We start from the raw sequence: 26,150 nt of genomic DNA, 5'->3' as shown, positions 1-26,150 counted from the left end.
TTCCTAACAGTGATAGCCCCACATCATCAGATCTCAAGGCGCCATATACACACATAGGGTGAGGGTCACCCTTTATGACAGTGGATTTGCAATCAAATCTCCAACAGGCACCTTGACAATTCTGAATTTCTCTACCCAGTGGACTTCCTGTTAGAACTGGCCAGTCTCCACTACTCCGAGTAGGAGAAACAGGAGTGGTATAGAGAACCATACTGCTTTTGATCAAGTTTTCTACAGAGAATTATTTTTAAGTGGAAAGAGATGATTTAGTCACAGCTAGATACCGAAGCACGGAAATCCCTTCCCCAGGCATATACAAACTGCCTGTGGCAGAGGACAAAGGTGACCCAGGCATGAGGGAACCACTACCCACCCCCGGCTTACAGGACTCCCAGCTGTACCTCATCTGTGGCACAGGACACCTGTACCCTCTGATGCCCGGACTGAAGGCACCAGGGGTCAAGCCAGTAAAACACCATTTCATTTTTACTTTCCAGAGAAGTAAATATAAATAATGGCCTCCTCATAAATCAGGCTTCAGGGATGAAATCGCCCGAGAGGCACTGCCCCCCAACATTTATGACCACAGAAGTCCCCAACACCTTTAACATGGGAACCCAAGGAGCTAAGAGGTAGACAGAAAAGGCAACAGAGAAACTGAAGGGAAAAGTGGCTTGAGTCTCTCATAGAGCTGCCCAGGGCTTCACTCTGTGGGAGGATATTTGAAAAACACCTCAGATAAACAGCACTAGCTACCTGAGAAGCAGGTTTGGCTACTATTTTATCCCACATTCAGAAACTCAGCCTCCCACTAATTTAAATTAACAGCTCAGATCAAGTGTCAGCAAGTGAGAAATACTCTAGGTGTAAGAGCTCCTTTTTCCACAGCAAGCAGAGCAAAACTGCCACTAGGGCCCCACTCACCCCTGACAAATAGCGCTCGAGTTTCTTGTTTAAGAGGAAGTAGATGGCAAGGATGTGGCAGGCACGGTTGGAGAGCACAGTGTTGATCACGTCACTGTTCTTATAGCCCAGCTTCTCCGTCATGTGAAGCACCACACTCGGGCTCAGGTCCTCCAGGGAAATCCTGCACAGGACAGCGAGAACCTGTCACCTCTCCATCTCCACTGAGAGGCCATGGGGCCCCCTCAGGGATGCTCACAAACATGGAGGCACAAAGTACCCCCTCTCCACCACCACCAACCAGGGCCCCTATGGAAAAAGTGTCCATCCATCCACCCATCCATCCACCCATCCATCCATCCATCCATTCATTCACTTGACTTGCTATTAGGAATGATTTCACACACACAGAAAAGTAGTGAGAATAGTGTAAGTACCCTTTGTGCACACAACACCAGAATCCACCACTGTTAACACAGTGGCCCTATTTTCTTCATTTATTTATTTATTTGTTAGCTTATTTAGTGCTCAAGTATTTCAAATCACAGACATCATGACCTTTCTTTCTTACACAGCCCAGTGTGCACCTTTAAGATCCAAGGACATCTCCTGCAGAATCCCAATACTGTCCACACACCCAATAATTTAATGATTTTTAAATAATTTCTTAGGATTCTCTAATATCTAGATTATATTCAAATTTCCCCCAATGACCCTCAAATTTCTTTACAATCTGGCATTCTTTTCTAAAAATGTGTTTATTGGACATGGGTAGAACCTACACTTGAGTTGGGTCTAAGTTGGGCTGGGAATGGAGCACATTTAGGGGCCAACCCAGACTGCGTTTAAAGAAACAGTGTGCGATCCCACGTTCACAAAGAGGGAATTAGGGGCTTGGCTATAGAGTGGGGTGCTCTCAGAGGATAGATCAAAGCTTCTTCACAGGAGTATTATGAAGATAAACTCCTTAGGAAGAAATGCATGCCTGCCATTCATGTATCCACTCATCCACTCATTCATTTAATCATTCCTTCCACAAATCCCTGTCTCATGGAGACTACATTCCAGTGGGGAACAGAGGAAGTAAATTCATTTAGTCTTCAGGACAATCTTATGAGTAGGAACTACTATTATCCCCATGTTACAGATGGAAGAAACTGAGGCCCACAGCTTAAAGTGACTTGCCCTAGGTTACAAAGGCAGGAAGGAGCAGCCTCCGAATGCAAACCCTGGTAGCCTGGCTCAGAGTCTAGATGCTAGACTACACTCAGCAGCTCTCATATAAATAGACATGAGGAAGGCTATGGAGAACAAGAAAGCAGGCTGAGGAGTATAGTGTGTGTGTGTGTGTGTGTGTGTGTGTGTGTGTGTGTGTGTGTGATGGTAGTAGGGGCTTCATCACCAAATAGAACATTCTAAATCCCTTCAGGGAGATATAAATAGAGCACTCTGAGCAGAAGGCAAGGCAAGGACATCTAGCCCTAGAGCTCTGTAGCCCACCAACACCGCACCAAGGGTCCAAGGACATTTTTGTTATGGGACCTCAGACCATAACACCCTGGGAAACCACACAGAATAGCTTCATAATGATACAAAAGGATAAGTTGGCTTGCCAGAGTCATGGGCCAGTTGGAAAGGGCAGCAAAAGCAGACCTAGGTCTGCAGACCCTCTTCCACCACCCATTGGTATAAACTATGGCAGCACCCACTTCCTAGATATGGGTAAGTGCCATCCAAAGAAAACACGCCCAAGGAACCACAAAATCTGTCTCCTCCCCCCCTCTGTTTGCCACAAAATCACTAATTTTAAATAATGGATGGGAAGGGGGGTGGAATGACTAATGGTAAAAATAACATCTATTAAAAAAGAATACAAATACTTGAAGTTTGCAAAGCACTTAACTAAAGCAGAAGACTAGATTTTGGAAACTACCCAGGAAGTGTGCAGGCGTGGCCCTGTCCCCTGGCCAATCAGACCACTGCCCTGTGCTCCGTCCTTGGCCAATCAGACCACAGCCTCACAGCCTCATACCTGGCCAATCAGATTATGGCTGTGTGAGCCACCCCCTGTCAGTCAACCCAAGGCCACCCTCAGCAGCCTGCCCTCTACCCCGGGGAGGGGAGAGCCATCCGGGGGAGAGGGGTGCCACCAGGGTGGGGCTGGGAGGTGGAGGGGAGACAGGGGTGGTCAGCAGGGGCAGGCACCCCATCTCTGCCTTTCATATCCACTGTCTTCAGAAACAGGAGAGCTCTGCCAAAAGGCACTGTCGACTCTATTGATTGAGGGTACAATTTAACATTTGCAATAAGCGACCTGTACCTTTGGAATTCTGCAATACCAGTTATTTAATTCTTGCTATCTCCCCACGTTTGATCGATAGAGACACTAGGAAAATGTTCCAGAACACTTGGTGTAATTCTAAGTAAATTCGCATTAAATCCCTTGTTACACTACTGTGGCTTAATCCCACCCTGTGTTACCCATCACCTTCTTTCCCTCCCGCCCACCTCCAGAGCTAACTGGATGGTGGGAGACTGTCCAGCCCCCACCAGGGTGCTGAAGGAAGAAAGCAGCCAAGGTCGCCTCCCTAAAAATATCTGCTCCCAGCACAGGGAGGCCAGCCGGGTGCACAGCAAACTGCTGATTGACTGACTGGCCTGAACTTTTATTATAAAAGGTTGACTTTTAAAGATATTTGCCTTTTGGAGATAACTTGGAAGCCCAAATGACTTCACAGAAGGCTTTACAGAAGAGCGATATAAAACATAAGCCCTGTATTCTCACTCTTTCCCAAAAGCAAAACATTTTAACATCTAAAATCACTGAATCTGAGGCTAGGTATGTTGGGAAGCTATAAAATATACTTTATAATACAGCCTATATTCTTTCCCTGATTACATGTTCTTACTCCATTTATCTGTGAGCCGGTGATGCCAGAAAAATAACGATCAAAAGCACTTTATTTACTTATTATTATTATTAATTAATTAAAATTTTTTTTTTTGCCCTACACATTTTTCAAAATAAAGGCTCCTGCAAGAATTTAGATCTCTGGCTTCCGTACTTTACAACGGAACGTCGATTTGCCTCTGGAACAAAGTGAGCAGTGGGCCTTGTGTAACAGAAGACAGTAAGTGGTTGTTTTCTTTAATAAACAGGATCTTAACCAGTTTCACAACCCAACTGGTTCGCGTGCAGCCTTTCAGCTTTCTGACCATGTCCAAATGCAAAAATTGCCGACCTGGCCAAACCAGGAGGGGCTCCCCGAATTTAAGTTTCAATCTACAAATGCCTGCCTACCACCTGTGGAAAAGCTACAGCACGAGGCGCCTCTTCGTGAGTGAGGATGCGGCCCACCAGGAGGGGGAGAGTGTACTTCCAATACCAGCTCCGCTTCCTTTGAACAGCTGCCACGTTGAGTGGATTGATTATGCTCATTTAGGCAGTGATTACATTAGCTTAATGACTCATGTGTCTGCCTCCAGTCGCCCCTCCTTTAGCAGAAAGCGTACCTGTGTGCTCTCAGCCTTCAGGAGCATCGGTAATGAGGCATGGCTTCTCGTCTTTGCTTTCCATCTCACGTCGAGGTAATATTTCTGGTGTCTGTTTCAGACACGGGCCAAGCAGAGCCAGTGTTGGAAACCTGCAGTCTATTTCCAGGTTCCCTTGGTAACCTAAGTAACCTGGACTTTGTTTAAATTACCTCTCAAGAGTCAAATGCTAGAATTCTAGACGGCAACCGAGTGAAACCACCTGACCTATGGCCATGGGGAGTGTAAATCTGGCTCAGAAGCATGGATGCAGACTCCACCTGTGGCCTTTGGAGTTCTTCTAGAACTTTCTCCCCAAGACAGAGCCCTGCCTGCCTATCCTCTTTGGAGAACTCGGTGCGACAGCTTTACTAAGGCTTGGTGGATGTTTCCAGGCCTTCCTGGACATTTTGAAAATATCTGTTTCCCCTTCACCAGTGGTCCCTGTTCTCATCTGAGCTTCAGACTAGAGTGAGCAGGCCTGGGACCTAGAGTATGGGTCCCAGGCCTGGTGAGGATCCTCATTCCTTCACTCGGGTCGGTTAACAATATGTCAAATGGGTAGGAAGAGAGTACAAGGAAATGTGTTTTGATGTTTGTTTTCCAATCTGCAGTCAGTACAGCAGCAATGGAGACATGTGGGCCACCAGGAGGTGCCCCTCAGTGTTTCCACGCTGTGGCGATGCTTGTTCGAAGCATTCTCCTCTTGGAAGCTCCTGAGGTGAAGCCTTCACCGGAAGCCCGCAGGGAAATATGGCCTGAAGCAACTGTCTCCTTCTACCGCCTTTTCTTCATGCCCCCAACATTCTAGGGCAGGGGACTTGGGGCTGAACCAAACAACAGAGCAGAGAAGCAGCAGAAGAGGAGCCCAAGGTCTGAGAGGGGAGCGGGCCCATTCTACTGGATTCGGCCTGATGTTGGCAGGAGAGCTCAGGAATGGATCTCACACACACTCAAACACAACCAGCTATAGGCACAGACACACTCAGACACACATACATACTCATTCAGGCCACAGCTAGTCTAGACTAGACCAGACTAAATGGTCCCTTTGTGTGAATTAGAAAGAGGTGCCACGCTGTGAAGATGCGAGTCCCCGGGGTGAGTGTGATGAGGGAATGTGGCATGGACTTCACCTTCCATCCACCCTCTCCTGCGTGCAGGGCATACTCTGCACAACCACCTGGGATGGCCCTACCCACAGTTCCCCTTGGGCACCGAGGTGGGCTTGTCTGTGGATGTGTGGGCTTGGAGTGGGGGATGGGCAGCCAAGAAAACACACAGCTTTTCCTTGAATCCCCTACAGCTTCCTGTCCAGAAGTATTCAGGGCTCATAAGACAGCCGCATTTGGCCTGAGATGGGGTCCCTCTGTGTGTATTTGATTACCTGTTGGGATAGGTGACATTACATGGCACTTTGCCCGTATAATTCTCATTAAGCCAGCGATTCGCCAATGCTTGCTGAATATTGGGCCTCTTCACAGGATCTGGTTCCAGGAGAGAGCGCAGGAAGTTGATGGCGCCTGTGAAGACAGTGGGCAAACATACTCATGTTATAGGCTGAATGCACATGCCACCGAGACTCGAGGCAGGTCCACTACCTCTCCTGAGTCACTGCCAGCATTGATCTATTCCCTGGATCTCTGGGTGCCTCAAGTCCAAAGAGCTTAAGATATTTGTCCAAGGGATGAAACTGGTACATGGTAAAGCAAGAACCAATTTGGGTCTCCCCATGCCCTGCACTTCCCAGTACAACCTGTGGTCTTAGCTTGCAGCGCATCTCTAAATGCGAGCCAAAGAGATGTTCTAGCTCCAGGCTTGGAGGATAAAAGAAAGTAAAGAGAAAATGCTTGTCCTCAAGGTGAATTTTTGAGGAAGTACTCAGAAAGGAACCAGAGGGTGAACGCATTCAGAATTATACCCTCTAACTTGCAGCTCACCACGTGACACACAGAGTCTCAAGAGACCAAGGGAGGCCCTGCTTTCTTTCCAGTTTTTGTTTTGTTTTGTTTTTTAGAGTAGGGGAGAGGATAGAGGGGGCAGAGGGAAAGGAAGAGAGAGAATCTTAGGCTGACTCTACACCCATTACGGAGCCCGACTCGGGGCTCCATCGCTCGACACTGAGATCATGACCTGAGCTGACACACGAATCAGACACTTAACTTGCTAAGCCACCCAGGCACCCCCGATCCTTTCTTTTAAAGCCATTGTGCATGGCCATCTGCTTAGTCTCCAGACCCTGTGGGCTACTGACAACACAGCACCCCAACCAGCCGGAGCCCATGCCCATGTAGCCAGGCCCATCAGAGAGCCAGTTTTAGGGAGAGTGTCAGTAAACTCTGTAACAGCCACCCAAGTTTTAAATTCCTAGTCTGTATACAAAGTTCCAGTAAGTGCCGCACTATAAACCTGTGTCTACATGATGGGCCCTTTCCTGTTGTGCTCTCCCTTAAGATGAAGGGGCTGCTTGGGCGGAATGTATGCCACTCAAGTTTGTCTTTGTTTTGCAGCCCACCGAAGTTCACAGTGGTCACATCAGCTATGCTGAGCCTGGTATGTAAGGAAAGAATATGAGAAGCAGCTGACAAATAAGAAAATCCCGACAGCCCCCTTTCCTTTTCATCTGAGGCAAAAAATGATTTTTTCAAATGCCCTGGGTCTCCTTTCATTAAATGAATATTTAACAAAGGGCCTGCTGTCCACCCAGGCAGTGAGGATAGGAAGCCGGTTCATCTCTAAATAGATCTTTGCATCCCATGGAAAAACATGTTTATAATGCATAGGAAGGACACAGGCTCAGAACTGCTAGCAGGAGAATATGCATGAACACATATGGACCAAGAATGCTAGGGATTACTTCAAAATGAAGATGGTCTTAAAAAAAAAATGAAGATGGTCTGTCTTGCTTGAGTTATGAGACTACGATTTTCCTTTTATTCTATGCTCCTTCTCTTATGGAGCACGGTCCTATCATCCTTGTGCTATAAAAAAATCTTTTTATATAACTTTGTCCATGATATCCAATTTCCAATATACTAAGGAACAGACTCTAGAACATAATCCTAATTTATTTGGTTCTCAAAATTTTCTATCCTTCTCTCCAAAGCTATCTTTCAGTTTTCTTTTCTCCTTTTTTTTTTTTCAGGGGAAAGCACGAATGCAGTCTCCTACTTTCAGTTTTCTAACATAATCTCTCGAAGAGAGACTCTCAAAGAAAAGTCACTTTCTCACAGACTTTAGTTGTCATTCAATACTGTTCTGATAGAATGGTGGGTGTTTTCCACAGGGTGGAAATCATGCCATCAAAAGAGGGGCTGATGGTGATGCCAGAATCAACCCCAAAGAAACAACTTCTACTTGCTCATGCCACCAGGTAACTTCTCTAATGGGTTCTGATCCAGTTGATGTGGTCACCAGAAGGTCATTTCTCATTGAGAATGGAGTGGGTAAAAATAGATGTGCAGACACCAGAGCAGTCATGAGGTACATTTAATTAATACTCTAAGTTTTATAGCTGGGTCTCCAAATAAAACTTCCCTAAAATATTCTTCAATGGTCTGAAAAGCAAACCAATATCCAAAAAAATAAAGAAGTTCCTCTTTCTGGAAACTCTATCTCCCCTCTCTCAACTCCCTTACATTGCAAGAGCCATCTGGATGCCTAATCAGGACCACCTATTGGTCAAATCAGAAAGATGTGAGCTTAATCCACTGAAATGTGGAGGCTGTGAGTTCACGATGTTTCTGAGACATCTCTGTCGCTTACCCTCAAAGGACCCGTACAACCCAGGCTACTGCCAGGCCTTTTCAGAATATGATTAACCAGAAGAGCTAAGAACAGACTGGATGTGCGTTTTTGTTCTATTTTCAGAACCACGCACTCGGCATCTTCACAAATTGCTGATGAGCTCAAGTAATTTTAGTTCTGATCTCTACTGATGAATTTTATTTCTTTGGACATCACAAACACTGCATTACCATCCAAAAAGGACTTTGAAAATGTCGTTAGAGTTCTCTGAAGTTTGTCTTAGGGTCTTGAAGATCCCTATGTTTCAATGAGCACAAGAGATTCAAATTCTCCAAGGTCTTGGAAAGCCATGGTGGGCATGGCCACTTACAACTCTCCACTCTTCTAAGCTGTAGCTTCCATTGAGGGCACAAGGAAAGGATGACCCACACTGACAGCTCCCTCTCTGTGTTCCACATCACATGCGCACACACTTCTGTAGTGCAAAACCTTCTTTCCTCCACGAGGAGTGTGCTCTCTAGTATCTGCACTCGCTTGTGTGAGCCCCGTGACACTGTGCCTAGCTAGGGAGAGGGCTACAGGACACAGACACAGCCATTTGACTTTTCACAGTAATACAGTCCATCAGATAGATGCAAGTGGAGTCCCATCCCCAACCAAGGCTCTTTCCTCATCACCTCCTACGCAAAAGCAGCAACAATTATTTGACAGTTGAACCTTCTCAGAAATCTTAATTGGTGCTGGCTCAACCCTTGCCAATGCCAACACCCAACCTTCGGCTTCACTTCCATGACTTCATGGTGCAAAACGCTCTTGATCAGAAGTGACTGTTTGGCAGTAGAAGTACCATCCCTGAGATGTAGAGATGTAAAGATAAACTGTCGGAAAAATGTGTAAGCCATGAAAGGCATTTCCAACTCTGTGATATGCAAGTGCCAACAAGCAGAAAGAGACTGTCTCGAAGCAAGAATTGGAAAGGCCCCAAAAGCTTAAGTTTTCAAACTACATGATAGAGATGAGGGACAATTCTTCGAAAGCATGCACAAAGAAGTCACCAGGGCAGTGACTTTTTTTTTTTTTATCTTTTCAGCTCAGCAAAAATCCTCCCAACTTAATCTAAAAAAGAGTACTCTTTTTTTTTCTTTTTTTAAAGATTTCATCTGTTTACTCATGAGAGACACAAAGAGGAGGAAGAGACATAGGCAGAGGGAAAACCAGGCTCCCCAGTGGGAGCCTGATGCAGGACTCGATCCCTGGACCCCAGGATCACGACCCGAGCCAAAGGCAGACGCTCAACCACTGAACCACCAGTCACCCCAAAAAGAGTACTCTTATACAGCTGATGTGTAGAGAGTGTCACAAATATGAGTGAGAGAATCTTTAAATGAAAGATGTGTTGGTGAGACACTTAATGAAACTGGTATATTTTCAATTTGGACATCTCAATTTTAACATTACCCAGAACATAAAAGCAATAGATAATTTTCCCCAAATCGGGGGTACAGAAGGGGAAGCACTTCATACCAAATAAAATTTAAAAAGGGAGAGAGACAGCCCTGTATAGTAGGAAAATCCAGGTTTGGGAGCCAAGCAGACAGAAATTCAAAAACAGAGACGCTACATAAGCTCATTGAGACTTAGCATCCTCACTGATAAATTAGGACCAAGAGTACTTATCTTGCAGGGTTCTGGGGAGAGCAAATGATAATGTGAAAAGCACTTGCACGTGGCCATTCAGCTACTCCTGTTGCTGGTGAATGAGTATTTCTGGATTCTAAATAAGATAGCACCACACGGTCTCCTAAATGAGGGTGGGCCAGGCTGGTTGGAAAGAAGAGGTAAACCTGGCAGGGTATTTTAAAGGGCAGAGGGTTGGAGATACTGGGGGCTGCCAGGAGGCCAGGGGCTCATCTCCAAAACGGAGGTCATTCACTGTGTAAACAAGATAAGGTGACCTGCACTGCTCCATCAGCCAGCTAGCAGCTCTAGGCCCCAGTGCATCGGCTCAGCTCCTGTCCCCGAGCAGCTGGGCGGATCCATGGGCTGCCTTACAGAGCCACACACGCGTTGACCACTCAAATCAGCAACCTAGATCCCCTGAGCGTAGTGCAAACACTACGCTTGATACCTGGCACAAAGCTCCAGTTGAGGAGAAATAGGAGAAATACCTACACATCCCAATAGTTTAAAAAGTTTTTAAAAAAAGTTTAGGGGAGGGGTCCAGATTCCTTAATTGGAAAACCAAATCTAAAAATGCAATTCTTGGAGCACCCGGGTGGCTCGGTAGGTTGAGCAACTAACTTGGTTTAGGTTCTGGTCATCATCTTGGGGTTGTGAGATGGAGCCCCGAGTAGGGCTCCGTGCTCAGTGGGGAGTCTGCTTGTCCTTCTCCCTCTGTCCCTCCCCCTCCACTTGTGCACTCACTCTCTCTCTAAAATAAACAAATAAAATCTTTAAAAAAAAAAAAAAGAAGATGAAAGAAGCGCAATTCTTGCTTGTTCATGCTTGACAAGTCAAGACAACCAAGTCCCTTAGAAATGTGAAGATCTTTGAAAAGCACACACAGAGCTTAAGTCCAAAGTCAAAGCTGTCTGCTCAGAGCAGGAGCCAACTCCAGTGGTGCTTAAATCGCTCAGAACATTTCTAATATATCTTCTTTGGAATTTCTTCTGGACTATATTTTTTTAAACACCTTAGGGGTAGAGTTTTTACTTCTTTAAGGTAAATTTAATTTTCACTATCAGAAAACAGTCATAGACCAGCCTGCTTACTGGGGTTAAAAGAATGTTGATTCTTTTCTTTTTCAAGATTTATTTATTTATCTTAGAGAGGGAGAGAGAGAGACAGAGACAGAGATAGCACAAGCAGGAGGGGCAGAGGGAAAGGGGGAGAGAATCTCAAGCAGACTCTACACTGAGTGCAGAGCCTGACATGAAGCTCAATCCCAGGACCCTGAGATTATGACCTGAGCCAAAACCAAGAGTTGGATGCTTAACCAACTGCACCACCCAGGCACCCCAAAACAATATCAGTTCTGAAGTTATGAGACTGACTTCTTGGGCTACTAATCTACCTGCCCCTGACCTGCTGTGCAACCCACCCCAGGGACTACCACAGACCGAACCGCCTGCTCCTCCTCCCACAGCCGGTGGCTCACATTCATGCTGTTCAACAGATATTTCTGGTTTTCTGCCTTTTAGACACACAGTAGGGTTGTGTTTCCCCAGCCTCTTTAGTTGGGTGAAGCCAGGTGACACGCTTCAGAAAATCAGGACTTATGAACAGAACATTGGTGGGAGACTTAATTGCTAACGAGAGATGTTCTAGACTTCTCTTTTCATCCACATGGACCAGGTATGTTTGAAATGGTGTCTCCTCCATCAATCTGGGACCCTGACTGACAAGGATGGTCAGAATCCTCCAACCCTTAATCCAATTCTCCACAGACAGGTGGCATGAATGAGAAATAAGTCTTTGTTGTCTTAAGCTGCTGAGATTTGAGGGCTATTTGTTATTGTAGCATAGCCTGGCCTATCCTGACTAAAAGAATGAGAAGCCTTTCTCCAGCTCCTCGGGGTCCTACTGGGATTCAAAATGGGCCCTGTCTGCCTTCTCCAAGCAGGAGATTCTATCCTCCCTAGCAAAGGTGAAAGTACAGACCAAATTAGATCACTGCGTACGAGAATGCATTTCAGCCTGAATTCCATTTGACAAGCATAAATTCAAGGTCAGCTTCATGGATGCTTTATAAACTCCAGAGGGAAAAAAAAATATGTAACAGTAGTAAAATAAAAATTCTATATTTTAAATCATGTATTGTAAGTTGAAATTAAATGAATACTTTTTTTTTCTTGATCACATGCCTTATCTCAGGGAAGCTGAGTTTATTCTAAGGAGCCAATTAAATGATCACCAGGGCCAACCTGAAGCCAGGAACTTGAAGTGAATTGTAATCCAAACAAAAGAACAAATTGTGCTAATTTACTGGATCTGAAACCAAATCTTAATGTGACCTGTTTACCGAAATGTGAACCTCCTGAAGTTTGAGAACACTTGCCAAACACACCTGATGATTCAGTCTAATCAAGTAAGTGAAACTACATATACTTAAAAGCTTTTGAACAGGCTCAAAAGCTCAAAGAGCAAAACAAATTACAGACCAAACTCGAATGAAAGTAATATTTCTTTACACTGAATTGACTAAGGAAAGCACAACAGAACTGTGATTATAAATGCTTTTTTCACAGTCAACATTAGAATAGTGTAAGCATTAAAACAATCAAGACTGCAATCATTTCTCTAAGAGCCTTTCAATGCGTGTGTTTTGTGCAGAAGGAGGAAGGAGGAAGTTAGGGGTTCAGAGTTATAACAGAGAAGGAAAAGATCAAGGTGAGATGAAGGGTTGCTTAGCCATGGGAAACTCAACCACCTCTGAGTCAGGGTTTAATCCCATAAAAAGGCCTAACACCATTTCTGCAAAGCAAATACTGCTTCATGGATGGACCAAACCTGGTAAGCACACAAGTCCTGGAACCTGGAATCCAGAGAGGCGAGGGTGCATTACCTGTGGAGAGCTGGGTGGGGAGGGGGTTCATTTCCTTGTCCACCATCTTCTGGTACAAAGCTCTCAGGCTAAAAGGCTCCACCGTGAAAGGCAGGGTCCCAGTCAACATAGCATACATGTTCACGCCTCTGAAAAGAGAGACACCAAAGTATGAGACCAAAATGAGGCCCCCGAGAGGGGAAGACAAATAGGGCACAGACTTGGCACAGCTTTAGCCCTGTTGCTTTCATGCTGACCTCAAGAGGCCTTCTTTCTGGAAAACTCGGTGACATAGTGGAGGAGCAAAAGTGAAAAGCATGAGTAAGAGCTTGTCTGTAAAGACTTGGACAATAGACTGTGGAGATCAAAGAAGTCTATGGAACTTCAAGGGCTACCCCCTAAGGAAGGGAAACCATGTCCTTCCTTCTGGAAGGAAGTCCAGACCAAATTATGTGAAGAATACCAGCAGCAGGCTGGGAGCCTTGAATAAAAGTAGTCTTGCCATTATGTGGTTTTCCAAGTATGGCTGACAAGGTGGAGCATGGAGGAGGCCAGACCAAAAACATATATAGGGCAAGACCCTGCACTTGCATAGGAGGGCAAGCCACAGCCTAGCCAGCAGCTCTGGTTACCTGTAAGTCCTTTGAAACAAGAGTCTCACCCCCAAAATGGGCCTGTTGCTCTTCCCTTGAATTCTGTTTGGGCCTGTAACTATAGAATTCTCCAGGGCGGGAATGGGGAGACGCGTCTCCTCCCCACTCTTATTTTCTCTATCATTGTTCATTGTAAGATCCCACCACCCAGCCCTGGCCCCGTGGCCCAGACGTGGTCGGAATACCTTCTGAATGGGCTTAACGGCTTATATCCAAAGCCAATCTAGCAGACGGCAACAGCTTCTTGGAGGACTTTTATTTTCCTGAATGTGCAAACCTAATATCATTTTGATGAGATTTCCTGATGGGGATGAAATGCCTGCCTGCCAAGAGGTCTCAAGTGTTCAAAAGTGCCCGAGGGAATATGTTTTAAAAACAGGCAATAGGATTTCCAGTCAAAACAAATCCAATGAGACTGATTGAAATGAAGACCCCCGGGGCCCAATTCCACGGAGGCGCCTCTGATTTCAGTGCTCCAGATCACGACAGGTACAGAGCCCCCACGCTCCAGCCAGAAATCATTCTCAAATTGCAGCCATAACTCTAAAACCCCGTTCCTCCTCTGTAACTCACAGTGCAGTTACGGCCACAGATACATAAACATTCAGTCCACAAACACTTGCTGGCTGGCTCTCCACCCCAGGCAGGGGCTGGGTAGGGATGAACCAGATGGAGCCCTGCCATCTTCGATTGTGGGGGACAGTCAACAGGTAATGTCTAAGCACAATCCTTTCAAGTACTCAGTTTATACTAAGTGCCGGAAGGCAGGTGGCCTCTGCCAGGAAGGTTGAGTATATGCACCTGAGCTTCCACACCTTAGGGATGGGGATGACAAGTCGGGAAGACAAGATATGGAGACCAGAATGAGCCAGACATACACATACACAGAATCTACAGGAGCACTTCCCTGTGTGTTTGAGGGAACACGCTCCCCAGGACAACAACAGATGTTGGTTGAATACAAGTTCCAAGGCCAAACAATTTGGGGAGCAGTCATCTGGAATCAGGTGGATTTAAGGGGCTCAGGACAGGGAGCAGGAGCTCAGGGCAGTATATTGGCACGTTGCCACTGAAGCCTGAGTGGGAGGGATGGCGGGCCACAGAGGGAAAGGCTAGTAAGGAATAGGTATGGGAAGGAGATGTGTCGCTTTGTAAACCTGAAAGAGTGATAGAACTGAGGAAGCCAGGAGGGGCGGTAGGATGGGGTACTAGGGCTGGTAACATGCTTGGAAACCTACCATGCAATGCTAAACATCCTGGCTCGGAGGATTCTTGGAGACCAATGAGAGAGAAAACTAAGGAACCCCCCAGCCCCCAATCATAGAATTTCTTCATTCAAAGAAAATCATAGAATTTTCTTGGACACGTGGCTTTTATAATAGGAAACCCTCCCAGAACATCCAGAAAGTTACTGTTGGGAGCCCCTGAACAATTTTCAAGACACGTGTTTCCAACTTCCACAGTGCAGTTCATTCCATTCAGGACAAGCCCAGGCATGAAGGAGGCCCCCCCAGTACTAAGCCACAGTCTCTCTCTTCTCCTCTTTGGTGGTACAATGAGATCTGTCCTCTCTTCTCTGCTCACTTCTGGGCACCTTTGTCTTGGTCTAACATTCATTCATACCTAAAGCTGAAGAGGCTGGTACCTACATAATATCATCCCCCCACACAGGTAAATATTGTCTAATACCCAACCTATACTTGTTTCTCAAACTGAGATACATAGGACACATCCTCGGGGATTCAGCAATTCCAAGTTTTGATTTTCTTTTGGTGATATACTTAAGCATCCTGGAAACCGCAACCAGGGACATTGGATAGTCACCCCATAACCAAGTGCATACTGGGTTTTGGCCACATAACCAAGTACACACAGGATTTTGGTGCTTGCTTCTGCTTTGGTGCTCACCAACACACAACCTTTGCCAAAACAGATCACTTTTATTGTCACAGGCTAATGAGAAAGGCGCAGCACCCAAAGTGTGGTGCTCAGTAGAGCAACAGCATCACCTGGAAATGTTGGATTTGCAAATTCTTGGGCCCCACTCCAGACTCAAGGAATCAGAAGCTCTAGGGGTGGGTCTCCGCAAACTGGGTTTACACAAGCCCTCCATGCGCTTCGGATGCAAAGTCAGATTTGAAAGCCGCTGGAGGGGTGAAAACGGGGGGGAGAATTGATTGAGCCCATGGCAATGGGCCAACCAGCTCAGAGAGCCTGTGCCCAGCAAGGAGAAGTAACGCCCAGATCTTTTGAGCAATTCAGCTCTCACCAACCAGTAGCCATGGCACCTAACTAATGCTACTCATTTGAATATTTGGGGATTCTTTTAGTCTCGGTTATATTTAACTTGTACATTAGTTTTGGGTTTTTAGTTGTACAGAGCCATAAATAAAAGGAGTTTAATTTTACATTCATGTACATTAAGCAAAATTTAAATCAAAGTAACTAAAGTCAACACCAGGGGTTACCAAGAATGTTCTTCCTTGACAAGAAGAGTGTTCAACACTCCAGTTTGAAGAATACTGCCCTATGACCTTTTATATTTCCCCTTATCTTTAGGGGACATGGAGCTTCTTGTCACGGGGCGGGGAGGGGGGTTGTTGCATAAAATAGTGCCAAATGCTAGAGGAGATAGGCCATGACAGTAACGGAGGGAAATCCAAATGAAGGAGTTCAGTGAATGTAATATGTAATATGATGCCAGGGGGCCAACTCTAAAACCTTTACGAAAAGTCTCTGTCTCCGAGGTGTCGTTGAGACTTCTCCTTGCCACTAAGTGGCTTCAAAAGATGATACTCTGGCCACTGAGTATCATTCTCCATTATCTGGCTGGGGCCACAGATAAAGGTAATAGATGCCTGTTTTAAAGACTGTGCTGGTGAACTTGCACCAGGGCGAAGCAAGTGGTTTTTATAACTGATTATTTTACCAAACTGACTCCAGAATTTCATTTCACTTGGGGAAGTTTATCATCAAAGTTATCATTGAAAACAGTCATAAGTCCCTAAAGGGAACCCCGCTGTCTCACCCAGGGTCGCTCCTCTACAAAACGTGGGTAACAAGAGTACGTTGATAAGGGTCAAATGAACCAAGCCACAGAAAGTACTGGATGCTGGGCCTGGCACAGATTCAGTGCCTGATAGATGTGAATCTATCTACTGCTTCATCGGTAAACTTAAAAACAACAGATACAAAGCTACAATTATATTTGTATCCTGTTGCCAGATAATGATGGAAATCTACGTGGAGAGTCATGCAGTCCCAGGAAATTTTACAAAGGAAACCAGATTGAGCATCTTCATTCCTTTCCCCCAGGCTTTTCATACATGTTTAATATCGGGATAAAGAGAAATCTTATCCCTTTGACATTTCAGAAGTATGTGAGGATACCAAGGGAAAAATGTGGAATGCAGTTTATAAACCTCTGTAATCCTATAGAATTAGTAGGAGTCCCAAGACATGTACAGAATTTCCTGATGTGTCTTTTGAAATATGGTCCAGGGGCTTTCTAACTTCTCCATGGCAGACATGGGAATCCCAAGAATCACAAATAGTGGGGTACCTGGGTGGCTCAGTGGTAGAGTGTCTGCCTTTGGCTCAGGTCATGATCCTGGGGCCCTGGGATCGGGTCCCACATCAGGCTCTCCCCCTCCCCCAAGGAGCCTGCTTCTCCCTCTGCCTATGTCTCTGCCTCTCTCTCTCATGAATAAATAAATAAAATCTTTCCCAAAAAAATCACAAATCCTTTTTTTTATTTAAGATTTTTAAATTTATTTATTTGAGAGAGAGAGAGAGCGAGCAAGCACGGAGGAGCAGAGGAGAAGGGAGAGAGAACCTGAAGCAGACTCCACACAGAGCACGGAGCCCAATTTAGGGCTCGATCTCACAATCCTGCGATCACGACCTGGGCCAAAACCAAGAGTCGGACACTTAACCGACTGAGCCATCCAGGTGCCCCAAATCATGAATTGAGAAAAAAAGGGATGAGAGACCAGAATGAAAGTCTCAAACAAATACGATATGTGAGTTTTTCCAAACAGAAAGAAGGCTGAGTCATTACTGGGTGACAGAAAATCCAAAGGTAACTGGCCAGTGTGGCATCAGAAGAAAAAGGTAAAGTGACAATGAAGAAAAACAGAAGGATGAGGGGATGGGGCCCCATAAAATATAAATGTGGAATCTTTGGGATTCAGTCAGGAAGTCCAATGGTGGTCCCCATGTCCCATCAGATAATGAAATACTCCCTGGTGGGAAAGCTGGAGTGTCACCTATCATCCAAGAGAGGAAAGACAAGGAGTCAGACCACCCTGGAGAAGTTGGCCAGCAGCTTTAGCAGGACACAAGAGACAAGGTAATGGACAGAGCTGCACTGGCCCGTGTTGGGAACATCTGGCTACTGTTCTCACCGGGCCAATGGGCAGCATCCTCAGGAACTGCCCAGGATACACCAAAGCGAAGCTGTGAGAACCTTCAGCTGACACACCCGGCTTCTGTGTGATTCTTCAAGAAAAGAATTGCCTGTGAAAAATGTTTAAAAACCCTCTCTGCCTAAAAGCAACATCTTTCCATCTTTTAGTATCAACTTTCAGTCCAACTTCTGATTTTAAGTCTTGAAAGTAGACTGGGAAGAGATCTGTCCACTTGGAGAATCTCAAACTTCATGGCTACTCCTTAAAGTGGTCTGTGTTCCACAAGAAATTACTATCTTGTGGATTTTCAGCCTTTTTTCTTCCTTTTCCTTTCCTCCTTCCCCTCTTCTACTTTAAATGCTCAAGCTAACTACACACACACACACACACACACACACACACACACACAAGTCTTAGATTTTATAACTGAAAAATCTCAGAAGCTAAAGGAATTTCTCTGTTTAAAGTCAAAAGCCCTAAGCTACCCAAAAGAAGCCACAGGGCTCCAGTTTCCACCTCCTTCTCCTGTGATTTTGAGGGGGTATAAATGGAGAGAAAATGCTATCCTTTCACATTTGACCACTGGCAGCTGGTGGTGTCTGGTAGTACTTTTTACAAAACAGAATCTAAGGCTTGAATGCCTGAGCAGGGTTGGAAACAAGATGGGTCCCCTCAGCCAACTTGTCTACCCAAAGGGACAGCAAAGGGGAGAGATTTTTCCCACTAAGTGAAAAGAGATTCAGTGAGACTGGGGTGGTGGTCTGGGTGTGTTGTACACGACCTTCCACTAGGCACTAGGTCTTCACATAAATGTTTCGCCCACCCCATGCACTCCCAGGGGAGCAAAGAGCAGCTTTGGTTGAAACAATACAGCATTTCCAATGCTTTGGGGATATATCTCCTGATTCCCATTTTCCTTCCTCTTAGAGATTCATCAAAGTTCTCAAAAGAGCACTGCAATATTCTGAAAATAAAGTTAATTTGTATTCTTTTCATTTAAAAAGTACATCTGCATTAGTGTTTTTTTTTAATTAGCATATATGCCACTCTGAGGAAAAGTCAGTTAACCATAAAAGCAGTTCACTACCACGGAATGAACATTTTTGATTTCGTGCCTGAAATCTCAAAGTTCACTGGAGATCAAGATATTCCAGGCAACTCGATTAAAGGTAAGATGTGAATGATTTGAAAGATATTCATATATGAAAATGAAGAAAATAGTGGGAAAAGCCCCAAGACAGCATACACCATCCCACTGACATTGTTAATGCCTGATCCACTAGAAGAGGAGGGTCCCGGGGGCCCCATTTGTCAAAAGAGCTCTCCTTCCAGAGGTTTCTGTGAGTGACAAGCTGGTTTTCTTTCCACGTCAGTCCCAGAAGTCCTGGAGAAAGGCCCCAGCCATCCGTCAAGGTCCAAACCTCCAGAGGCAGAAGTTTGCTTTTCATTTGAGAAGTGAATTCTTCATTCTGTTGTTTCAGAACGATAAAAAGGGATGTTTTATAATAACAGTGTCTGACCCAGAAAGAAAATTGGTTCCATTTTCACTCTCTTAAATGGCCTTTTAAATTAAATTCTCTTTGGGTTTTCCATTTCCAATTCTGCCAGCGAAGTCGTGGGCACCAAACAGGAACCTAACTAGTATCTCAGACACAACACCCCGAAGCAGTGGAGAATTAATCTCTTCCAGAAGGTTCTGAAGTTTTTCATTTTCTCTAGGATCAAGAAGGATAGTAATCAGGTTTTCATAGGTTCGAGCCTCTGCATATGCTGTTCCCTCTGCCTGGAAATATTCTTCTCACTCCCACCTGGCAAATTCCACTTAATGCCTCAGAAGCAGATTAGATTCTCCTCTGATGCCTTCTTGATCTGAGCCAGCTATGCAGCTCTATTTGTTCTGTGTTGTACCTTCTGACAGGCTGTAATTGTTTACAGGCAACACTTGTTAGGTAAGTAGGGGTCTTTGTTGGCTCAGGCCTCTGTGACAAAATACCACAGATGGGGTGGCTCAACCAGCAGACATTTATTTTCTCAGAGTTCTGGAACCTAGAGTCTGAGATCAGGGTGCCAGCATGGCCAGGTTGTGGTGAGCTCTCTTCCTGGCTTGCAGAGAGCCACCTTCTTGCTTTGTCCTCACTGTAGAGACCAAGCAAACTCTGTGGGGTCTCTCCTTAAAAGGACTCTTATCCCATTATGGGTAACTCCACCCTCATGACCTCACAAAGTCTCCACCTTCCAATTCCGCCACACTGGGGAAGTAGGGCTTCAATATATGTATTTTTTGGGGGGGGGGATACAGTTCTGTCCACAGCAGCAGTTAAGTGTGGTGGATTATAAACAAAACAAAACAAAAACCCAAAGTCCACAAATTCTTTCCCACTCGCCCCACTACTGGGTGCAATCTGATGACCTCTCCTTGATTCCGGGTTGGCCATGCAGTCTGCTTTGAAAGGTTAGCAAATGTGACACAGATGCTTCTTGGAAAGTGTTTACACACCACGGCTTGCCCTCTTTTACTCCCGGGAACTCTTCCGCCATCGTGTGAATGAAATCCGGCCTATCTTGTGGTTTTCATGCAGCCAGAAACTTATTACCTACAGGTAGTAGCGATGACTGAGAATTTGGATTTATAACTGAACCATGGGGTGCTTTCTGCTGGGTGGCTGATGGAGGCTCACGCTCCCACTGGCTAAGGGATGAGCAAGAATTCTGTGAGTCTACTTCGTTCATCTGTTAGTGACCTTGATTCAGTGCAGGAAGCACTTCATACTCACTGGGAAGGAGGACAGCTCTTGGGATCTGGAGCAGCTGAGTTTTTACTCATCAGTTTACTTTTGACCTTTCCCCAGATTTCAGAGCTTAAACAACAGAAACTGATTTTCTCACCGTTCTGGAGGCTCAGAGTCCAAGACGAGAGAGTCGGCAGGGGTTGGTTCTTTCTGAGGGCCGTGAGCAAGATACCTGTTCCATGCCGCTCCCAGAGCTTCTGGTGGTTGCTGGCCATCTGGTGTTTCTTCTTAGCTCGGAGATGCAGCACTATGATCGCCGCCTTCAGCCCCACGTGGCGCCCTCCCTTCATCTCTCTGTGTCTAAACTTCCCTTCTTTATAAAGACATCTGTCATACTGGATTTTACGACCTCATTTTCACCGGATTACCCTGTCAAGATCTTCTCTCCAAATAATGTCACATTCTGAGACACTGGGACTCCTGCATATCTTTTGGGAGGAGAACACAATTCCATCCATGACATGTTGTTACCCTCCTGCTTATAATTTTCCAGTGGCTTCTCACGACCTTTAGGGTGAAACCCAAACCCCTTCCCACACTTCCCCACCCACCCGCCCCTGGCCTTCCCACATCCTGTTCCCTGCATCTCGGGCCTTCCTCCCTGACACCTCTCTCTTCCCAAAGTTTGGTTCTACTCATCCCAAGGATCTGGCTTTGAGGTTTCCTCCTCTGGAGGCCACCACTGTCCTCATTCACTGCATCCCACCCACTTCCTCTACAGCGGTTCCCACACCCAGCTTATAGCTTTTAAATAAAACTACTTGTCTGCCCCATGAGACTGTAAACCCCACAAAAGGAAGCACACCATTGTAGTAGAAGCAGAAGAGAGTGACAATTTAAGGCAAACTCTAGGGTCAAGCCAGCTTGGTTAAATCCTGGCTGTGTAGCTACTAGCAGTGCCACCTTGGGCAAGGGCTGAGAACTCTCCGGGTCTCAGTTTCCTTGTCTATAAAGTGGGATAACAGAGCATTCCCTTGAAGGACTGTGAGGCAGATGAGATGAGTTAATACTTGCAAAGCCCCTGGAACAATGCTTGTCACTCAGTCAGAGGTGTGTGGGCATGAATAGCGATCTTTGCAGGAGCAGGGACCCACCAAGGCTACTTTACTCACCCTTGTGCACTCATAATTCGGCACAGCACTTGGCTCAACAGATATTTGCCAAAGAAACGGACAGTTGGTAAGCTGTATGCTGCTCACATGGCTTCTTTTTATTCTTTTTAAGCTTTAGCAACAGCTTCTAAAAGGGGCCTAATTTATGCCATCCCTGTGAATCAGGCATGGGTCATGTGGCCTCATCTCGTCAAGAATGTTCTAGGGTCAGGTCACCCAGACTTGCTCCAGGGAAACCTCATTTCTTAGAATAAAACATGGTACTCCGTGGCTTAATGAGAGTGAGAATCTCCACCTCAGCTCCACACCACAGGGCGCACTGGATCCCGGACTCATGCAGCTACAGTATCTGGTCTACCCAGAGATCCTCCATCAGCCCCCAGAGCTATGCCACAATCAACGGAAAGACCACAGTCTGTATAGTGTGTTACTATTTATCAAAGACTTTCCTATATACTACTCGAGGGCACCAGGATAAGAATGAGGCCTGATTAGAGCTTTTCAGAAGGCTTTAAGCTGCACATCACCTTCTTGGGGGTGGGGGTGGGGAACAGGCAACTACGTGGAGAGGTGAGCAAAGAAATGTCCAGCTGCTCCATACAGCCCAACCACGACAGAAGCCAGGGCGGAGGAGGGAAGTGAGTGTTTTGGGGTCACCTTCATCTCTCCTGCAGCTTCCCTCCACCTTCCCTCCTTTGATGCCACCATTACTTCCGAGTGGAGTCACTGCTTGGTTGATGGATGGTGACACAATAGGTGTCAGGAGACCAGGCCCCTCTGCTGTTATCTCCGGGTCCCGAAACTGAGCAATCAAGCACCTGTGGTCACTAAATGCGGATTTCTTTCCCAAGTCAAGGGATTCGGCAGTCAAGGGACTGAAGCAAGGGACTCAGGCAAAGTCTGAACTTATACCTGCCCCACAGATGACACTGCCTTTTGCAGCTGGTGCTTTTCATTACCCTCCTTGGATGTCCCAAGATGGGAGAAGTGATTTATTCCCATCCCACAGTCAGCACAAAGGGACGAGATGTTCCACGCAGGTGATACAGGTCCAGAAGCTTTCTTGCAGCTTTGACGATCTGTAAGGCTCCTTCCTTCTATCCACACTTCTAGACTGTAAGGAGCTGCCTGCTTTGCCAGTCATGGAGTGGAAAGGTCCCCCCCTTCATAGACTGAGCCCCGTCACCATGACAACTTGTGATGACACTTACTCTGTCCCTGAGAGAGCAGAGTCCCTGGGAAAGCAGGGCCGGAGGAGTAAGTCGTCACCTGCCCTCCAACCGCCGGTTTCTCTTCCCCGTGGTCATTACGTCTCCCACTCCACCAGTCACATCACACCCCTGAACCTCTTGGCCTTTCAGGCTGCCTATTCTCCATAGCCTTTTTATTTTTGTGTGTGTGCAAAAATTGTTCCTCATATAGCTCTCCCTTTAGCATAACTGAGTTCCCTAACTGTTTTGGAGAGAAGGTGATTATAGACTCAAACATTCATATTCATCCGTTAATCAATATTTACCAAGGGCAGATCATATGCCTGACACGTGTGAGAGTTCTTAAGCATTGAAAGAGACCAAGAATGGATTTCACCTCAAGTATCGACTCTGATCCATGGGCAGTGATTCCTGATGGCTGTGTTAAGAAGGATTCTGAGGCCCTTCTGGGCACAGGATAAAGAATTTGTGAGTCAGCAATGCTGGCCAAACAACCCAGGGTACCTGGAGGAGAAGGCTTCCTCTGCTAGGGCTTCCTGCAACCACTCCCACCCACTCCAGCAGCCCCCAAGCCTTACCCCAGGGGGTCACAGCACACACTCTCCATTTACAGCCTCCTCCTGAGAGGTCAAGAAAGTAATGGGGAGCTCAGGCTTCTGTGTGAAGAGCCCTGAGTGCAAAATGTACCTCCACTGCTTACACACTTACCCCCGGGCCTCCCTCCTGTCTGTAAAATGGGCACGAGAAAGCTTCACTGGCTGTCCTGCGGATCAAAGGGGCAATTAGCTCTGAGCACTCGGCCTGCCCAGGAACAAGAGCTGATGCCCCACTAACTTGTGACCAGCGGCACCCAAGTCCAGGGAATTCTGTTGTCCAAGTCCAGGGAATTCTGTTGTCCCCTGAATCTCATGCTGGGCTCCAGGTTCCCCTCACTTCTGACTAGAACCTTCTGGACTCCCTTCACTTCTGGACGCTGGCCTTAGGTCCCATTGCTCTGTTCGTTTCCTCAGTCAACTAAAGCCCCTGACCCTGTAGCTTCTGTTCACTGGGATGAAATGCCTGTCCCTCCCCACCCTTTCCCTCCTTCCTCTATCCCAGGCTCCATGCCAGGTGTCCCGCCCCATCGGCCTGCAGTGCAGGGTTTCCGGTAGGTGAGCTGTGACCACAGGGGGAGCACCAGGGGAGCAGGAAACAGATGAGACACAGAGGCTCAGAGCCAGCTTGCGAGACGCAGGGAGGGCTGCCCTGGGGAAGTGGCATCCCAGAAAAGAAGAGGGAAAGAGAAGGAGTATGGGAACAAGAGCAAGAGCCCCGACTGAAGGCATAGTGCGTGCAAGGGACGGGAGACATAAACGTGGAGTCAGCTAGAGAACAGATGGGGAGGGAAGCAGAGGGAGGACGGCTCCCAATGAGGCGATGGGGAGGCCTGGTTCGAATCCCAGCTCCACCACTCAGTAGCCCCGTGACCTTAAGAAATTTTATTAATGTCTCTTGCAATGGGTTTTTTCTTCCATACAATGGGGATACGGAGTGTAACGGTTTCACTGGGTTACCATGAAAATGAAGTCCCGTGGTGCCTGTCGTACACCAAGCAGCAGCAAACATTAGCCTTTCTCCAAACTGGATAAAGGAAGCGTAGCGAGGAGGGAGAGACATAGGAGAATTCTAGAAATGTACTGGATCACCACACTCTTGGTTCAAATTCGCCGCTCTCATCCCCAGCTTCCATCCTATCAGCAGCCCAATCTCTTTCTACAGCCCGTTTCCCATTGGTGAGGAACTTGGTCCCGACCCCAGAATCCAGGACCCTCCCCGCACCATTCATGCATGATGCTGAGGGACCCACCCACCGGGGGGACCTTAGGGAGCCAGACTCAGCAGCCCTGCTTACCACCCATGACTCATCCCTTCAGCGTGTCCTGAGTTTGCCCCTGGAGACCCGTGCTATGCGAGACACTGGCAAAGCGGACCTGAAAGGTCCCATCCTCACTCAGCATCCTTCCCAACTGGGGACTTGGACAATAAATGGATTAACGAACACTAAAATGCCAGGCCTCCATGGGTGCTAGAGAGGGATGTGTGAGGGTGACAGGAAACTCAGAGATGGTCTCTGCAGTGGTGAGATTGCATTCAAGCTGGAATGTGGGCAGGGACAGGCCACCTGAAGAGCCAGGAAATGCCATCCCAGACAACGGAAATAGCAGGTGCAAAGCCCAAAGGTGGGAAAGATGCAACAGAGGCCAACGTGCCTGAGGAATTGTGAGCAACACATAGAGTAGATGGCGGAGAGGTGGGAGCGTGGGCCAGGCAGGGGCTGCTTTCTTCCGACGAGGATGCAAAGCCATGGGACAATTTTCAGCAGGACAACCACAGGAATGACTCATGAAACTAGAACATGAGTTCTGTGAGTTCAGGACTTTGTTTTCTTGTCTCCCCAGCAACGGAATGAGTTTTGGTATAAGCCTCTCTGGTGGTCTGGGGAGAAGGGATCAGCTGTTCCAGAAGGAACAGCAGTGGAAAGACGGGCCCCCAAAGAATCATCGAATATCTATCCCAGAGCCTGTAATATAACACCTCCTCGTCAAATACTCCAAGGTTATTTCATCAGAAAGGGAGAGCGGACACAACAGGAGGGAGTGTTCCCTTTTATAAGTTCCATAACTCACATGGACCAGACATCGATTTTGGGGCCATATTTCTTCCTGGCAAGAAGTTCGGGCGCGGCGTAGGCCGGGCTGCCACACTGCGTGCTGAACGGGTCAGAGTGGCCCAGGATCCTCGCACAGTTGCTCAAACCAAAGTCTGCAAAAGGGGGGAAGACAAGGCCGGCTCTGGATTAGGAAACTGTGAAAAAGAAGAAGGAAAAAAAAAAAAACAAAAAAAACCAGGGGGCAGCAGGAAAGGAAACGTTCTCTCATGCTAACACATCATTTAGCATCCCAGAGGAGCACCAGCAGCTGCAGACCATAACCTCTGGATATGGATCTCAAGCCTGGAAACATTTTATATCAGGCCTCGCTATAAAATCCAGCTAGAGCTAAAAGTATGTTGAACCAAAACATTATTTTCATCAAACCTTGGAAATGAGTCATCCAGGAAAAAGAGAGGCTTCGCTTTCTAGGACTAAGGCAGGAAGGGAGAAGGAGCAGAGGCTTTGCAGTCAGCAAACTGGCTTTCAAGTGGCCACGTGGGGGGAAAAGCTGAAGGAAGGTTCGTTTTCTCTGGCTGGGGTTGGCGTCACCCGGGGTGACA

At 46.6% G+C, this 26,150-nt stretch overlaps 1 protein-coding gene across 1 annotated transcript in view; it reads right to left on the bottom strand.

Moving 5' to 3' along the window:
• The window catches only part of HUNK (hormonally up-regulated Neu-associated kinase), a 108,837-nt gene that overhangs the window by 21,356 nt on the left and 61,331 nt on the right, over positions 1 to 26,150 (bottom strand). The window contains exons 4-7 of the mRNA XM_055313643.1: positions 25,565 to 25,700; positions 12,746 to 12,873; positions 5,822 to 5,957; positions 925 to 1,087 (exon numbers count right to left, since the gene is read on the bottom strand). Of these exons, the coding sequence (XP_055169618.1) occupies positions 925 to 1,087; positions 5,822 to 5,957; positions 12,746 to 12,873; positions 25,565 to 25,700 (563 nt within the window). The remainder of the gene's footprint in view (positions 1 to 924; positions 1,088 to 5,821; positions 5,958 to 12,745; positions 12,874 to 25,564; positions 25,701 to 26,150) is intronic.

Source organism: Nyctereutes procyonoides, unplaced genomic scaffold (genome assembly GCF_905146905.1).
Source record: "Nyctereutes procyonoides isolate TBG_1078 unplaced genomic scaffold, NYPRO_anot_genome, whole genome shotgun sequence".
Classification (NCBI taxonomy): domain Eukaryota; kingdom Metazoa; phylum Chordata; class Mammalia; order Carnivora; family Canidae; genus Nyctereutes; species Nyctereutes procyonoides.
The sequence above is the reverse complement of the archived record's forward strand: the minus strand, read 5'-3'. Positions and strand labels throughout refer to the sequence as shown.